Consider the following 17,973-nt stretch of genomic DNA (forward strand, 5'->3'; position numbering starts at 1 on the left):
AATAAAATAAAATAAAGGTATTATGTCCATCTCCAACTAAAAAAAAAAATTAAAAAAAGAAAAGTTGTAATTTATATTTCCTTTCAACCTTATTGTATTTAATTGGCACAGATTTGTATATGTTTTAGAATACAAACCAATTGGGGCTGGGAATGTAGCTCAGTTGGTAGAGTGCTTACCTAGCATACATAAGGCGCTGGGTTCAATTCCCAGCAACATCCAAAAAAAGAAAACAAACGAATTGAGGAAAAACAAAAACTCAAGCTAATTAATCTAAACAGTGATTTGAGTGGCCAGGACCTTTTGAAGGTCCACTAACACAACAGGCTATGACTTTTCCAGGAGTTAAGCTAGAATAGTTCTAAGTCCTTTGTCCTGAGACTAAGGAAAGGAGATGTTTTCCAGAAGTTCTGTGGGTGCAGATTTTCCTGAAGGTAGTGCATGATTGACAGATTAAGGCTCTGTTTTACAGCACACTGCAGCAGTGGTAAGCGCCAAGAGCTACATGTGTCCTGTCTGTGGACGGGCCCTTAGCTCCCCAGGGTCACTGGGTCGCCACCTCCTAATCCACTCAGAGGACCAACGATCTAACTGTGCTGTGTGTGGAGCCCGTTTCACCAGCCATGCCACTTTTAACAGGTTAGTTGGGCACCTAACCTTGTTGTCCTGGGAGCAAGTTACTGGGTATGGGTTCTACTTTTCCAAGTCAAAACAAAGGCTAGAGATAGGTAATGCAAAAGTGACTGACACATGACATTATGTATTAGATGACCTCAAAGGGAAATGAATTCCAATCCCACCCCACCCACCCCACCCCCACCTTTTCAACTAGAAAGAGATGTAGTGAAGTGCAGGAACACTAATGCTAACTTGTGGAGAAAGGGTTTCAGGATGCTGAATAGATTCTGGTGTGAGGACATAGTCTCCACTGGGTCCTAGGAAGACTGGAACTCTGAACACCCTGTCTTCATCCTGTTTGCCTGGTATACAAGACAGAGGCTGCCTTTCTTGCAGGCAGTGCCAAGTGGGAGCTAGTGAGACAGTGGAATGACTGTACCCTGCCATAAAGGAAGCCTCCACCTCCAGGCCCCTTCATTCACACGGTAGGCTTGATCCTGCACAGCTCTTCCCAAACACTGGTATTCCAGCTCCACTTGTAAGGATTCCTTTACTTCTGCTGGGTTGCTGTGGCAGGTGGTTTAATCTCCAATTTCTGGTGGGCTTTAAGACTTGGGAGATGCCCTAGCCCAAAGAGAAGTGGTCTCTTAACCATTCAAACTAACCTCCAGAATTGAACCTGGAGAAACTGGCCTGGAAGGAAAAGAGTAAGTTAGGGATAGATATCTGAACCTTGCTAAAAGGAAACATTAATCATCCAAAATTTTTACTTTCTAGCGAGAAACTTCCTGAAGTACTTAATATGGAATCCCAACCACCAGCCCACAGTGAGGGCCCCTCCAGTACTGAGGGGAAGGACATTACCTTTAGTCCTCCAGTGTACCCTGCTGGAATTCTGCTTGTGTGCAACAACTGTGCTGCCTACCGGAAGCTACTGGAAGCCCAGACCCCCAGTGTACGCAAGTGGGCCCTACGGCGACAGAATGAGCCTTTGGAAGTAAGGCTGCAGCGGCTAGAACGGGAGCGCACAGCCAAAAAGAGTCGGCGCGACAATGAAACCCCGGAGGAGCGGGAGGTGAGGCGCATGAGGGACCGTGAAGCCAAGCGCCTACAGCGCATGCAGGAGACAGATGAGCAGCGGGCACGCAGGCTGCAGCGAGATCGGGAGGCCATGAGGCTGAAAAGGGCCAATGAAACACCAGAAAAGCGGCAGGCCCGGCTCATCCGAGAGCGGGAGGCTAAGCGACTGAAGAGGAGACTAGAGAAAATGGACATGATGTTGAGAGCTCAGTTTGGCCAGGACCCTTCCGCCATGGCAGCCTTAGCAGCTGAAATGAACTTCTTCCAGCTGCCTGTGAGTGGAGTGGAATTGGACAGCCAGCTTCTGGGCAAGATGGCCTTTGAAGAGCAGAATAGCAGCTCTCTGCACTGAACCACACACTCCTGCCTGCCCTCCAATCCACCTAAGCCCACAGGGGTCAGTGCTACAGCTACCTACAAAGCCAGCTTTGCTTTCAGAAGCAGGCCCTGGTTTGTTGTAGGAGGATCTGTGCACCCCTTGCATGTGGGAACAGGATGCTGGGGTCAGGAGGGACCCAGCTCAAGGCAGCTCTACACAAGGGAGCAGGCACTCCAGAGAACTTGACTCCCCCAGCCCATTGCAGCAGGCTGGGCTTATGGGACTTAGGGGCCCAGTGCAACCCATGAAGTTGTGAGGGCAAATAAATTAATTTTATCTTTACTGGTTCTTTCCTGCTTTTGTCTGTTTCATTCTAGCTAGTGAAGTGAGGTGGGAAAGAGCTGGGTGGGAGTTCTCAGGCAGTGACTTCTCATGGCTTGCTAGCAAGGTGCTATTCAACCTGGGCTACCTAAGCAGAGTTCCCTGAGTTGATGAGAATATGGCACTGAAGAAAGACCCACTGCTGCCTTTGTGAAAATTCATTCCCACAGCCATAATGAAGATAACTATAGTCCCAAGGGCTATTTAAACTTAACTTGCCTTTCCAAATTCAAAAGTAGTAGAAGCCTTTCCTCACAATTGGCATTTTCTAAAGATTATGCAGTACTTTTCTCAGTAATGTAGTTTGTTACACTTAAAAGTTCTCAAACAGCCATCAACTGCATCTAGGAATATGTTCATGGTAGTGGCTGCAACATTAAGGTCCATAGCACCACAGAACTCGTTTTGAGAGTACAGGTAATCCATCTTTTTATTTATTTCTCAGTCAAGGTAGGCATAAAATCCATTGAGGAAAAACCAGAATTAAGATGATAGAAGAGTTCAAGTCAACAGTGGCAAAGATTAGAGCAGAATGACTACTCTGGCAGTTTGTGTGGTTGCCAAGCCTTAGAAGAGACAAGTGCTGAGGTCATTTCTAAAGTTTCTGTGATGGTACAGAACAAGCACAGAACTTTCCTTAGTCTGCACCAAAGGTTGTGTACAGTTTAGATAATTATAGATCTGGAGGTCCAGAAGGAAGTGCCCTAGTTAATTTGTAGCCAGAAAAAAAAACTATGCCAGGAATGTGGACCTCTTCCAATATCAAAACAGGGAAACTTAAACTCCTTTCTGACCTCCACAGGTCCAAGGCGAGTTAATAGTATTAAATGACTGCCCACCAAACTAAAGTTCATTCACAGCAGGCATGAAATATTTGTCTTAAAATTACATTTAAAAGAAAGTAAGTACTTAAGCAATCCAAATGCCTTTCTCTCATAGAGCTCCATGCTGAGGTTCTACTTGGGATGTTTCAAAATGGTTGCACATTCACTATGTGCCAAGGATTACTTTGAACACTTAAATGGATCATCACATTTAATTTTCAAAACACTCAGTTAATACAAACTCAAGAGTTAGATGCCTGGGTTCAGAACTGCTCTGTAAGGCTGGGAAGGTAGCTCAGAGGTAGAGTGCTTACCTAGTATGTGGGAGGTTATAGGTTAATCCCCAGCAATGCAAAAATCAAAACTGAAAAAACAAAAGGCTGCTCCGACTTTTATTAGCTGTGTAACTTTGAAAAGTTAGTTACTTAACCCCAATGTCTTGGTTCCCCCAGCCACAAAATAGAAATAATAGCTGTAAATGATTGTTAATATCAAGTACTTAGGATAGTTTGTGGCACACAGTAAGTGTTCAATAAATGAATATGAATGTTTTATCACTCACTGGTGGCCAGGTTTCTAAGTTAGAAGTAGCTATGATGGGGATGACTTACTCATAATTTCTGGCAGTATTCCTGAGTAAGGAAAAAGAATAGAAGGGAAGTCCAGCAGTGAGGATACCTACAGGTTCTTGTGACTGGTGCTGATGGTAAGTCTATTATAGACTTCTGAGCTCTGAAATTCACACCAAAAGACAGCAGACCGTGCTTTAGAGGTAGCCTCTACCATTTGCCTGAAGCTCACAACAAGATAGGCACCACTTATGTTCCATTCCAAGTATTCCCACAAAGCATTTCAACCCCACTCCCCCATCCCCAGGGGCCACCATCTAAGCTGGGATAGGAAGAAGGCGCAAACACCAAAAGGAAAAGCTAGTAGTTTATATAGATAGATATATAGATATATAGATATTGATATATATTGTTTACATAGTCCACAAGTTAAATGCAGGTATCCATAAGAAGAGCATTAACAATAAAAATACAATCTGTGTGTAGCCAAGTACAGAGACTTAAAATGGTAAAACAGCAAAAAGGATCTCACAAAAGTACAAATATACAGTACAAATTGATTTATTTAAAACAGTTACAAAAAAGCACAACAAAATAGAGATTATCCTTAGAATTATTAATGCTTTGTTAAAGATCAGGTAGGATTAGAGGGTAAGAAATGGTATTGGGCTGGGGGAGCACCTGACTAGTTCTAAGGCTTTAGATACAATGCAGTTGATTACATATTAATTCAGCCATTACATACTGGGGATAGTAGTTGGGGGATCAGTAATTTATCTACAGGGAACTCCTACACAAATCAGATCCATCCAGACCTCCCCAGTGCCGTTCTTATCTATTCCTTAGGACCCTAAAGCCACCAGGATGACAAAATTCCCATCCTTTCTCCACCCCATTCCCTATCCATGTATTCTTCCCTCCCCTAAGGTGCTGTGCAAGCTGAGAGCAGACTGCTCTCTGTAGCTGGAACATATACTGTTTGGCTACAGGGATCCTGGGTGACAAGTAAGTTTGTAGGGGACAATCTTGTTTTAATACTTAAAGTTAGCCATGAGTACAGTCAGTCTCTTCCCCAACACAATCTAGATTATTTTGAATGCAAGTATGAAGCAAGTGAGAGATCAACCCTGCCTTCAGCAATATCAGCAGCTCACTAACCCTCACAGCTTCTAACTACATGCAAACTCCCTGTTTGGGGGTGGGTGTAAAACCACTGTCATCAGCTCTCTTGCTCTCTCTCTCTCTGAAGAACCTAAGTCCCCATGACAGTCAAAGACAGAATAAATGCTTGCAAGTTTGACAACAGGTAAAGGCACATGGGCTGCTGCCACATACACTGCAGACAGGAACCCAATTTGGGGCCATCTTTACTGCTGAGTATTTGCAGTGGAATGGCTTTGGGATTACACAGACTTTGAATTTGCAATCTACTAGGGGAGGATCTAGGCTTAACAGAACTAACAAAACTTTAGTGTGAAAAGTGCATTTATTACTACTGTTCCTGCTGGGGAGGTTCAGCAGGGCAAACTGCACCACCTTTCCTCCTTCTGCCCCAGGCACTGTGCATAGTCTGCAGGTAAGGAGAATGCAGCTGACTCTAGCATCAAGGGCCAGGCTTCTGGTCCAAAGATGGATCCTAGAGTTGAAAGAGCAACAGACAGCTGCAAAGATCCAGACGCTGATTTTATTATTGCATAATGTGGGAGACCTTTCCTACCCCAGGGAAGCTGGAGTATGAAGGGTTCCCAGCAAAGGGCTAATAGGCTCCTATCAACATCCAATCTAGTAGGGTTCAGTTCTTCAACTGTAGTGTATACTTTTTCCCATCTGGAAAAGTATTGTAGCTTCAGTGTGGTTTAGTAAACTTAGCCCTAGGAGGTCAAGACATCTCCCTAAAACTTGGCCTCTGTCCTACTTATTTTTCTTCTAAGACTGTGGCCTAATCTCCCATGGCCAATTCAGTTAATCCGGTTATCTTTACTCCAATGGACCTGGGTCCTTTCCCAGTCACACCATGTCCACATTCAACTCCAGTGTGATCACTCAACCCTTAAACATGAGTGCTTGTTGCAGGTCTAAATCATACTACCATCCTGTGCTTCCCCTAAATTGCCTCTGATGCCCACTGGTAGAAATAAAACTAAACTCCAAATGGCGGGGCTACTTCATCCAAATCTCCAACCCTTTCCCAGCCCCAGAATCCACATAACTGGAGCTAGATGAACCTTGCTGGGATGCTGGCGCAGCCCCTGATGTGGTTCCCCTTCACTCAGTTTTGAAAACAGGATACAAAATACCACAAAGGAAAGAATCAATACAACAGAAAACACTCACTAGCAGGACCTGCTTGTTTCTCCCTCAAGACAGGCAGATCTTGGAGCCAAGGGGCTCCTGACAGCACTGAAGCATATCCCTTTGGATTCACCAGCCCACCAGCAGCATTTCACATAATCCCTATTCAACATGACTGTGCTATATAACACTGGCAGAACAAAGTTAAGAATGGAGAGGATGCCTGGATTTAATCTATATGGCTGAAGACATGGGGAGCTACAGAAGGCAGCAGGCAGGAAAGTGAGCAGGCAGCAGTAGCGGCAAAGCAGCACATAGCAAACTCCATGGTGTTATGACCAACTGGGACCAAGAGGGCAGAAGGGTCAGTCCAGATCTGCAGGGGCCCCTCCCCTTAGGTACAAGTACTCAGTCTGAACTCCCAGACCCTCTCCCCAAAGAGTACTAATTCTGATAGGGCTGATGATCTAAGACTTAGATTATTACATTTTATCAGGTTCCCCTTCTGCCAAACTGGTATGTAGGTATTTCTGTATAGTGCCAGGGAGTTAACCATCTTCCTTCCTTTCCCTAAACTCTGGGAATGCCCTACCACTTACTAGGGACTGGCTGGTCTCTGTCAACTGCTCATTCCCAAAGAGTCAACAACTTTCCACTAAAATGCTCTAAAACCCATTTCCCATGTTTCTTGCAAATTTAGGCAATTCCTATAAAGAAGAACACACACACCATAGGTTATTCTTATTTCTCATGCCTGGAAAGACTGAACCAGAGGGAAGATGCAAGGGGCAACGCCACAGCTCTGACCAAATGATTTAGAGCAGAGCTTCTTTTCCTGGGGGACCATACTTTATGTGAGATACCTCCGTAGTGCAGCAAAATCAAGTATTAACAAATTAAATGCATGGCACGATTATTAGGGAAGCTGCTGATACTACTTCACAGCAAGAGACAGAATCACAGCAGAAAGTCAGGGTCCAACATGCCAAAGTCCCAATGATTTTTCTTTCCAGAATTCAGTGGAAGTTACCAGACTGAGAAGTCACAATTAGCCTGAGTGCAGAGTGTTTTGACTTAACTTCTTGGCCTGTATGTAGTTAGATCTAGGTTTCCTCCTTAAAGGACGAAGCTCAGTTGGTACCCATGGTGGATGTTTCTTGAGCACCTGCTGTGTGCATGTCACTATTTTCAGTTGATGAGCCTTCCTATGAGGAAGGATGTTTATGAAAAACACATGCATACAATAATCTCTAGGAATGAGTTGCTCATGAAACAGCCAGAGATGAGGCCTTCTCCTAAGGCTCTCATCGGACAGGATTCTTGAAGACTCAACCCCACAGGCCCCCACTGTAGGAAACAAGCCAGAAAAAGCAGCATTCTGAGAGAATGGGGGACAGAGAAAGGAAAGTACATGATCTCAAATGCAGTACAAGGTTGGTGTTTGGTTCTGATATGAACCAAAGTACTTGTGGTCAGGTCAGCACCCCTTTGGATGGACCCCCAAAAGCTCACTGACCAGGTAACTGCTCCCAAGGAATGAAACAGTGGAGTATAGGGCTTGTAGTAAACAAGCCAGTCTCAATTACTCTGTTCCCCCAGGAGAACAACCTTTAGCACCTGAACACTAAGAATGACTCCATTCTCAGAACTTTCCCTCCCCCCCAGGAGGTAGGTAAGATTATTTATCCCCATTTGGCAGCTGGGGAGGAAGTGAAAGAGCAAGAGGTCATAAGACTTGCCTAAAGCTTCTGACAGAACAGAGCTCAGACCTCAAAAGTTTGGGACTCCTGATGACAGGCCAGGCCTTGGCCAGTCCAAGTACATGTATAAAGGAAATGCCAGGATCACACCCTGGGAGAACTCTAATTAGAGAGCTGGGTGGACAATACCCTGAGTTGCCTTCAAGAGTCAAAAGACCCCCAAAAAACAAACAAAAAGATCACTCACCCACCTGAAAGTTGGTAGGGGAGCCTAAATCCCATTGCCCAGTGGAATCCCACAGTCCAAGCTGATGCTAAAAGTTGTGTGGGGCGGGGGGGGGGGTGGGCTTAAGACACAGGGAAGCAAATGCAACTATGACTGAAAATATTCCTTGCAGAGGAATATACCACCACAAAATAAAACATACTTCAGGTAATAAAATGTTACTGAGACTACCCTAGACTCTTAGAGCTGGCAGTGGGAGGTGACGGCCTGGAGATGAGTGAATGCTAGGAGAGGCAGTGGGAAAAGATAGGAGGGGGCCATGTAAAAATATCAGAATGGGAATTGCCCAGCCAGGCACCTTTGCCCTGGCCCAAGGCATGGTTCCCACTACACTGTCTGGCAGTGGGAGAGGAAGGGACATGATTTTGAGTTTTTAAAAACAAAGATTATAGCTCATAAGGAAACCAGAGATCCCTACACACCAAAAAACTAGAGGTTTTGTTAGACTGGACAAAGCCAATTTTGCAGAAGAGGAAAGGCAATGCAGCTACAAATGAGGTCCAGGTCAAGACACCATGCAGAGATTAGGGCAGCAAAAAGGTGGGGTCAGCGCAGGCACTTAGGCACAACATAGACAACAGAGGGGTGCCTGGGGAACAGGGTTCACTGGTTCTTCCCAAAGTTACCATTACCAACTAGAGACTCAATGAAATCTCAAAGCAGGTCTGGCATATTGAATAAGGGGTGCTTTGTTAAGTCAGCTACCTTTCCAGAAGCCCTGCCTAGAGCTGCATCATCTGGTTGTCAGGTTCTTCTCCTGAAGTTCCCCGGGTGGGTCATGGCAAGGCAGTACTTTACTCCAAACCCTGTAGGGTCCTCTCTCCCCTGGCCCCTAAGCTGCTAGAAGCCTTGTAGGAGGGATAGTGAGGAGACATGGGAAAAGGGCTGAAGCAGAGGATCAAGCAGAGTCCTGTAGATGAGAGTGTTCCTCCCCCACAAACCCAGCCATAGACATCTGTAACAAAATCACCCTTTAAAGTGCACATCTCTCACAAGAAGGGTTCTGGGTGGGAACCCTCTTATTTCCAACCATGGGGCCTCCTGCCCTCCCACTAAAAAAGAAAAAAAAAAAAAAACTTCAGTTTTACTGCTACTATAAGCTGTGGATCATCATTTTTGGCTCTTTCTTTGCTCCCTCCCTCTGCCACCTGCTCCCAAAGCCTGTACTTTCCCTTGCAGGAGCTAGGAGTGGGGAGAAAAGAACAGGGAGGCCCTGATTTTGGAATGTTTCTTATCCTGTGTGCACCCCCTTCCTTCCTTGCCCCAGGCCTGCTGCTCCCCATCATAGTACCCCCTGGGGCTGTCCTGAAAGAATGCCAAGGGGTAATGAGCAACAGATCCTGCCTCGGGAGGCTGCCTTCACACTTCCCCTCACCCCCAAAATCTCACTGCCAAGAGAGCCATTCCCTGCTCGGCATGTGCAAATCCTCTGGCTGCTCACCGTGAGGTTCACCTCTGGGGTTAAAGTCCCAGTCCTGGTCTGGGAAAGAGGTTCATTTTCCTGCATTGGAACGCCCCTCGATGGACAGCTTTACCTCCTGTGGAATAAAAGAGGGACGGAGCAGAGCAGCCCGTGCCTCCTCCCCTTGCATGCTGTATCTTTGGAAGTTCAGGGCTGGCCAGCAGGTCTGAGCACCAGGCTCAGACTGGGAGGGCTCTACTGCATGGGAGCCCTCTCCTGTAGGCTGGTTCTTCCCCTCACTATCACATAGGTCTCTGGGTCCCAAGACTGTCCTCTCAGGCCTTTCTTGGGGTGGACCCAGCTGGCCTGGGGGAGCACAGCTGGCCTGAGAAACTGAGTTACTGTTCAAGCTCTGTAAACTGATAGAGATGCAGACATCTCCCACCTGTAGCCGATGACAGGGCAAAGAGAAGAGTTGTGCAGTCCGCCCAGGGCTGCAGGAGGACCAACCCTGGCCATACACAAAGAAGGGGTGTTCAGGGGGCACCTCGATGCTCACTTTGCTCTGCTGCTCGCCAACCACAAAATGTAGCATGACAAATCCAGGCCATTGGCTCTCCTGAATGTCCACGACCGTGCTAGAGTCAATCTTCAGCCCCCCACTCACTTCGGCACTGCGCACAAAATCTTGGGTCTGGAGGTCCTCCACCCGCTTCAGCTCCCCTGTAGCCAGCTGGATGATGGCGCCTTTCATGAAATGGGAGGGCAAGTGGGAGGAGGTAATAGGGGGTGGCGTTGGCTCCTTGTCTGGGAAGGTGGCTCTGGTCTGCACGTCCAGACTTGATGCCACCAGGATCTCCGAGCCCACAGGCAGCAGGCCTGGGTCAGTTCCAGTGGGCACCAGGTTGCCATTGGCTACAACCATTGCTTTGGGTAAAGGTCTATGTTTCACCGGTTCCTGATGGGACTGAGGGTAGAACCCACGGGACTGGTTTTTCTCTGCCAGCTCTGTAGGATTCCTGGCTGACCCTCGTCCTTCAGCCTGATGGTCAGGGGTATGATGGGACAGGTTGAGGGGACTGGGTTCATCCTTCCTCTGAGCTGCCACCACACGATAGTCCTGAGAAGCTAAAGCGCCAACCACCCGCTGGACTTCGAGGTCCGTGTCTGGGGTCCCTCGGTGTGCCGGCACTGCCACCTCCACCCGCGGAGTCTGAGAACCTGAAAACAACTGTCCATCCACCACACATTCTACCACTGGCACCAATCCTTGGCCTTCACCCTTACTGCTGGGAGAGTCAAGGGCTCCACTTTCCCGTCTTACTAAATTTCGCTCTCGCTGTCTCTGTCCTCCATTGGCAGCAGCTGCTTCCAGAGCAGACTGGCCCTCCTGAGGGGTAAGAACTGGGCTCGTGCCTGCTGGAGGGTTTTCATGCAAGGGATAGCCAGCAGGTAGTCTAGACATCTGGTAATAAATGGGCATCCGTCCTGGAGCGAGGTCCAGTGGCTGAGTATTCGAGTGATGTGGCAATTGCCCAGACGGAGAGGTTGCAGAGGGGGCTTTGTTAAACGAGTGGGCTGGGGATGAAGCCTGTGGGGGAGGGGTGGCTTCTTCTGCCAGGAGTGAGGCATATGGCACAAAGTGTGGAAGGTGAGAGGTGGTGAGACTGGCAGAAGGAGAAAGGAGGGGACTCGGTAGGAAATTAGGTGGCACAGCATAGGGAAGGCTATAAGGAGACCCAATAAACTGCAGTGAGGTGGATGGGAGCTGAGCATAGTGGATTGGGGGATAGTGGATTCCTGGATGCTGAATCAGTGAAGACGCTACATTAAACGTGGGGGGCAAGGGGCTCATGTTCACCACAGATGGGAGGCCAGTCGGTGAGAAGGTGGCAGGTGGCACAGCCACCTTATACAGCATGCCATACTGGTCCACCGTCAGACCAGTGATGGCCTCAGCTCCATCACCCCCCAGGCTGACTCTGGCTCCAGCCTGGCTCTGCCCAGCCACCACAACCCCTCGGGACCATTCAGAAGCATCACTAGAGGGTGTGTGGTTTGTGGAGCAGCTGGTCGTTCTCCCCATATCCTCGCTGGTCACGGGGAGGTCTCGTTTCTTTGGTGGAAGGCATTCCTGACTCCTCTCATGAACAGGTTTCATATTGCTTTGTGGTGTTCCTGGAGTCTGGAAGGGGTTGGCTTGCTCCCTGGGGCATCAGAAGTGGCTTCTCTGTAGCTTCCCTGCACCCCTCTCTGCTGCTGGCTGGGGTGCCCACATCTGCTAGGGAACAAATCAGAGGCAAAAAAAAGTAACCTATGGAACCAGTTCAAGGTAAATAGCAAAAACTGTGTCCAGGGAGGAAGATGTAACAAAGGGGACTGGTGGGAAAAAAAGGAGATATTACAAAAAGAACAGACAAGGAGGCTATCTCCCTACTCATCATCTTAGGACAAAAAAGAAACAATCGGGGAAACCACAAAGCACAAACAGCTACAAGGACTAGCATTCAATGATACATAAATAACCTGAGGGCTCCATAACCTTAGAGACCAAGAGCTTCAGGATTAGTCTAGTCTCCCAAAAGGACCTTGACCCTTCTCTGTTTTCTCCCTTAAGGGGGATTTAAAAACAAAGTCTTTACAGCTGGCTTTTTTCCCTAAGTTTCTCCTTTTGCTACCAAAGACTAATGTGCCATCTTCTTTCCCTGAATATATGACCTCATCCTTGCTTCCTTTCCCCAGACTAATTTGGGTTATGATCTCACCTACCTACTCCCATCTCTTCCACTCCAAGCCTGGCTGAATTCCCGTCCTCCTTTACCTCATATCACCAGTGCTTCAATAAGACCTGAGGTTTGCCTGTATTTTTTTATTTTTTTTAATTATCTGTGCTCCCTGAACGTGATAAGAAATATAGTACTTTTTTTTTTTTTGCCCCAAGAAACGACATTCTACCTTGGGCCCTGTAGAAAGAATGACTCTACTAACTTGCTTTAGAATTTGATTCCATACTCTGGCAAGACTTCCTTTCTTTTCCTTGACCACCTTCAATTCGCTTCTTTTTTTGTTTGTTTCTTTTGCCAATGGCTCATTTTTTCATTGTAGATCTGCTCTAGATACCACTTCATAAAATTCTGGTTCCATTCCTCCCAATATTTTTTTTTTTTTTTGTTGGGGGTACTGGGGATTGAACGCAGGGGCACTCAACCACTGAGCCACATCACCAGCCCTATTTTGTATTTTAGAGACAGGGTCTCACTGAGTTGCTTAGTGCCTTGCCTTTGCTGAGGCTGGCTTTGAACTCATGATCCTCCTGCCTCAACCTCCCAAGCCACTGGGATTACAGGCCACTGTGCCCAGTTCCAATATGATTATTTATTTCTATTTTAGGTCTGTTTGATTCCTAGAAAAGTTTACTCTCCCCTGTCACCTTTCACAAATTCTTTTGTCCACTGTCAAAAAAAGCAATTTTCTGGTTTGTACACTTCAATGCACATGAACTTTGCCACCTATTTCTTCCAATAAGGCTCCAGTTCTTTGGATCTGAAAAAAGCCTTATGTTTTTCCACTGTTGCATCCCAGATGTTATTCTGCAACAAGGACTTCAAAATGCCTGTATTACCTGAGCTTCTGTTGGTGCTTCTGAGCAGCTGTATTAAGTGTCCTCCCGGCTGCCTTGGAAGCCTAGAAGACAGAAATAGGTATGGAGTAAACAGAAGCCTGACCTCTGATCTTACACAGGGTCATCATGTAAGGTATTTCCAAACCAACAAAAAAACATTAAAGTCCACAATGAGTCCTCGCCTCATCCTCTTCTCAAAGGTAACAGCATATTTATCCAGATTGGCCAAGCAGTTGAAGAAAGAAAAAGTCATCCCTTAAGCTCTAATTTGTAAAAAGACATCCCTGAAAGTTTCCATGTGCCAAATTTCACTTCTTTTACTTAACATCATATTCTTTTTTAAAAAGATGGATTAATCAGTGTGATTTTTTAAGACCTTTATTTTATTCATTTGTTTTTTTAAAAAATCCCATTTTTTAAATATCTTTATTTATTTATTTACTTTTATGTGGTACTGAGGTTCTAACCCACGGCCTCACATGTGCAAGGCAAGTGCCCTACCACTGAGCTACAGCCCCAGCACTTATTCGTTTGTTTTTATGTGGTGTTGAGGTTCGAACCTAAGGCCTCACACATGCAAGGCAAGTGCTCTACCACTGAGCTACAGCCTCAGCCCTTATTCATTTGTTTTTATGTGGTGCTGAGGATAGAACCCAGTGCCTCACACATTCTAGGCAAGTGTTCTACCACAGCCACAACCCCAGCCCATCATACACTTCATTCTCTGTCCTATTTTCCAAAAGTTAAATTTATTTGCAATCCATATTTCAGTGTAAATGCACAAATAAAAATGGAAGACTTAACACTTTTCCCATGTGAGCAATAGGAAGCAGGGAACTGCACCTTTATTCAGGGCCTATGAATGCACATATATGGAGGTTATTTAAATAAAAAAGGTACCACTAGAGGAAAAAGAATAATTACTTATGTTTCTGGGGCAGAAAAAGAGGTCAAGGGGGAGTCACTCAAGGGGGAAGGCTTATTAACAATTTTTCAGGGTTAAACAAAAATGGGCGTATGGACGTCTGTGTATTAAGTTTTCTGAGGGACAACTTTACCTCAAGCTGAATCAGGTGTGATGGAAACTGAAAATATCAATTTGATCCTCATGTAATTAACAATGGAGAAACAAAATTACCAGTAAACTATCAATATCTGGATCCATATTTGCCAGAAACGTCAAGTGCTAAAGGACAGAGCCTTAACTTCTGAACACAGAGAAAGCAGTACTGGTGAATACTCTGAGAAACTACTGACTGTCCTGTCCAAGTCCCATAGAACACTGCAAGCCTAATCCAAACCGAAGGCAACATATATCTCTTAAGATTGGCATGATGCAGGCATATATATGCAAAAGGTAGAAAGACAGGAAAACAAGGTGGAAAAGCAAATTCCCAATCCCACAAATTACACTGTGGGCACAAGACATGCATCCCTTCTCCGATGATATTTCGGTAACTGAAGAGGTAGTTAGCCTTCTTCTTCGTTCCTAGCAGAAATGAGGGTCGCATCTTCACTCCCAGAATGATCCTTGTTCTCTATAACTAAAACAGTGAAGAAACCCTGCCTTTAGGTCACTAAGGGATTACCAAACATAAGCTAATGAACGGAATGAAAGAGGCAAAAGTTCTGGGGGGAAAACAACATAAAGCCAAGTGTCCGCACCAGATTCTCATAAGGCAAAACACATTTCAGAATCTGAAATCTCAGCCTCTGGAGGGGTTTAATGAGACTTTCTCAAGGGGAAGACACAGCTTGTGACCCCAACTGAGCTAATGGGCAAGCGGAAACGTTCCGGAGAGTTGCCAAAAGAGCCCGGGATGAAGAACCTCCTCACTCTTGGGTCGGAATCAAGAGATTGGACTCTGCAAGAGACCCGAATTCGCTGAGGGCAAGAAGTGCGAGGAACAGAAAGGGAAAAGCTTGGAAGAGACTAGGGGTTACGGCTTCCCGTAATCCTGCAATTCTTTCTCCAACAGGGTAGGGTCCGAAACCGGCAATTCTGCGTTTTAGAGAGTAGGGGGTCGGCCTTCAAGTCACCGGCCAGGATCGAGGCCCCGTAGGCGACGCTTCCTTGTTTGAAGGCCCCTTCGCGACCCAGGACTCGGACACCCCGGCCCGTGGAGACACGGCAGCAGGGACTGACGCCTCCTTCGGGGTGGGCAGGGGAGAAGCGTACGGGAGTTGGGCGCGGCCTCTTTTGCTCCCTCTGTCCGCGGTTTTCAGGCCCTGGCCCGGTGGGGCAACGGGCTCCAGGGGCCACTTCCCCCGCAGCTCCGAGCCCAGGCCGTTTGGTCTCAGCCAGGCCGGCCAGGCGGCCACCGCTCCTGGCGACACTCACCGGCCCATCTCACAGCGCTCCCCGGGCTCCTCCTGCTTGTCCCGGAGCCGCCGCAAACGCGGCCGCCGCCATCCCCGGCCCCGGAGCCGCCCCACACCCAGCACCCCCCAGCCGGGCGCCCGGAGATGGCGTCAAGTGCGTCCCGCCCCCGGCGTGGAAAGATTGCGTCATGGCCCGGGCCGAGGAGCAGCGCCCCGGACTACCCGGGCGGGGAGGGGACTGGCCGCCCGCCCCTCGCGTCCAGCGCCCCGTCTGGTGGGAACACGCACTCCTCTCAATGAGGATGGGTCACGTGAAGAGGGCTGGGCCCAGCCCCCTCACCCTGACCCTACAATGACCCCTCCTTTCATCTCTAGTAAATTCTGGGGGGTTCCCGAACCGAACCCTGGAGTGTGACGGTCGGAGACCTCCAGTGCCCAGATTTCTGGTCCTGACACGTGAAGCCGGCCCTCCGGGAAACTCCGAAAATCCCTAGGTGACCCAAGGCCCAGGATTGTAAGGAGATCCCTCCTGGGGGCAGGATCAAGATAGGAACTCTGAAAACGTTGGAAAATGTGCTTGAGTCAGATAGGAGATGGACTGGAGCCAGGATCTAGGGGAAGGTGAAGCAAGTATGATAGACCTGAAAGTTTGTCGGGAATGAAAGGAAAGGGAAGACTGCTTGATTAGTGGATGGATATTAGGTTACCCACTCATTCCAGATTAACTTGTCGACTTCGCAGTCCCAGCGACATCTGATTAACTTAAAAACGAACAGTAAAATTTGTCTTTTTGGGGGGCGGGATACTAGGGATTGAACTCAGAACCCTCCACATGCTAGGCAAGTTCTCCAGCACTGACCTACATGCCGAGCCCTTTTTATTCTGAGACAGGGTCTTACTAAATTGCTAACGCTGGCTTAGAGTTTATGATCCTCCTGCCTCAGCATCCTGAGCCGCTGGGATTACTGGCATGTCCCCAAACGCTACAACTACATTTTTTTAAAGTAGTTAAGCACATTTTGTAAAACAAACAAGAAAAAAAAAAGTTGGAGTATTGGATTTTTTCCCCCCTTTAAGTTTTGGCAAACTCTTCAATAACAATAGATTTTTGCTTAATTTTTTTTTAAAAAGCACTAGCTGAAGCTGGGTGCGGTGATGCATGCCTGTAATCCCAGCGGCTCCAGAGGCTGAGGCAGGAGAATCGCAACTTCGAAGCCAGCCTCTGCAAGGGCAGGCGCTAAGCAACCCAGTGAGACAGTGTATCTAAATAACATACAAAATAAGGCTGGGGATTCATTCAGTGGTCCAGTGCCTCTGGGTTCAATCCCTGCTCCCCCACACGGGGCTGGGATTGTGGCTTAGTGGTAGAGTGCTGGCCTTGCAATGCATGAGGATTCGATCCTCAGCACCACATAAATGTAAAATAAATACATTGTGTTCACCTAAAACTAAAAAATAAATTATTAAAAAAAAAGCTTCGCTAATTTAGCGATGTCCTAAGAACTTAGTAGGATCCTGTCTCAAAAAAAAAAAAAAAATTAAAATGGGGCTGGGAATGCTGGTTTCAATACCTGGTTAAAAAAAATAATAATAAAGTATTAGCTAAACCGGATATGGTGGCAATTTGGGAGCCTGAGACAGTAGGATTATAAGTTCCAAGTCAGTCAGTCTAGGCAATTTAGTGAGATCCTGTCTCAAAGTAAAAAATGCCTGGGGTGTAACACAGAGGTGAAGTGTTTGCCTAGCAGCTCCTGAGTCCCAGGATTTGATTCCCAGGATTTGATCCCCAGCTCTGCAAAAAAGAAAGGAAGGGGGGGGGGAAGTACCGTCTGAAGACAAATACTGGCTGGTCTTTGATCTCTAAGATGCAGCTGTCTAACCTTAGGAAAGTAATTTTAGCACTTTAGGTCCCTGTTTCTACTACTCAAATGAGTGGGATGAAATTGATAGAAGAACTCTTCAGACATTTTGCTACATGAAAAAAATAAGCAAGTATACACAGTATGATATTGCATTTAATGTTAAAAGATACAACATCTTATACAACCCTTATATTCATGTACCTGTACAGGAAAAAGGATACATAACTAGTAAATATTGATTATCTTTGGGGATAAAAGTAGAATTGGACGGTTCGCTGCCGTAATGCCAGCGGCTAGAGAGGATGAGACAGGAGGATCGGGAGTTCAAAGCGAGGTACTAAGCAACTCAGTGAGACTCTTTGTCTCAATAAAATACAAATTAGGGTTGGGGATGTGGCTCAGTGATTGAGTGCCCCCCAGTTCAATCCCTGGTACCCACCCACCCCGCCAAAAAAAAAAAAAGTAACTTATATTACTGCTTGAATTTTTATGAGAATGTTATCTTGGAAATATAAAAATTGGGCTGAGGGTGTAGCTAAGTGGTAGAATACATGACAAGCATGCACACAGACCATGGGTTCAATCCCCAGCACTACAAAAAATAATAAGTAAAAATACAAATACAGTTTGATTTGTAAGTTTCTTTCTAGGGAATTCTTAGACATTAATTTTGATATTTTCTCATATGGGTGGACA

At 46.6% G+C, this 17,973-nt stretch overlaps 2 protein-coding genes across 10 annotated transcripts in view; one reads left to right on the forward strand and one right to left on the reverse strand.

Moving 5' to 3' along the window:
* The window catches only part of Znf821 (zinc finger protein 821), a 30,784-nt gene extending 28,425 nt beyond the window's left edge, over nucleotides 1–2,359 (forward strand). For all 8 annotated transcript variants that reach the window (XM_046434975.2, XM_058575959.1, XM_046434970.2 and 5 more), the window contains 2 exons: nucleotides 473–639; nucleotides 1,396–2,359. In XM_046434975.2, coding sequence (XP_046290931.1) covers nucleotides 473–639; nucleotides 1,396–2,050 — 822 coding nt within the window. In that variant the 3' untranslated portion in view covers nucleotides 2,051–2,359. The remainder of the gene's footprint in view (nucleotides 1–472; nucleotides 640–1,395) is intronic.
* A 1,786-nt stretch (nucleotides 2,360–4,145) lies between these two features.
* On the reverse strand, nucleotides 4,146–15,559 carry Atxn1l (ataxin 1 like). Of its 2 annotated transcripts, none has more exons than XM_046434958.2 (3): nucleotides 15,435–15,559; nucleotides 13,094–13,155; nucleotides 4,146–11,749 (listed from the first exon to the last, which is right to left on the reverse strand). In XM_046434958.2, the coding sequence occupies exon 3, from the start codon at nucleotides 11,630–11,632 to the stop codon at nucleotides 9,563–9,565; it is 2,070 nt and encodes a 689-aa protein (XP_046290914.1). In that variant the 5' UTR covers nucleotides 11,633–11,749; nucleotides 13,094–13,155; nucleotides 15,435–15,559; the 3' UTR covers nucleotides 4,146–9,562. The 2 variants fall into 2 exon arrangements, with proteins under 2 accessions (XP_046290914.1, XP_046290915.1); XM_046434959.2 differs by having other exon boundaries at nucleotides 4,146–11,752.
* Between the last annotated feature and the right edge of the window lie 2,414 nt (nucleotides 15,560–17,973).

The sequence above is a fragment of the Marmota monax genome, unplaced genomic scaffold, assembly GCF_021218885.2.
Source record: "Marmota monax isolate L192 unplaced genomic scaffold, Marmota_monax_Labrador192_F-V1.1 WCK01_AAM20220418_F8-fsc00024, whole genome shotgun sequence".
Classification (NCBI taxonomy): Eukaryota; Metazoa; Chordata; class Mammalia; order Rodentia; family Sciuridae; genus Marmota; species Marmota monax.

Excerpts from the sequence above, each read along its gene's own strand:
- Atxn1l (XM_046434958.2), bottom strand. The coding sequence starts at position 11,632 with ATGAAACCTGTTCATGAGAGGAGTCAGGAATGCCTTCCACCAAAGAAA.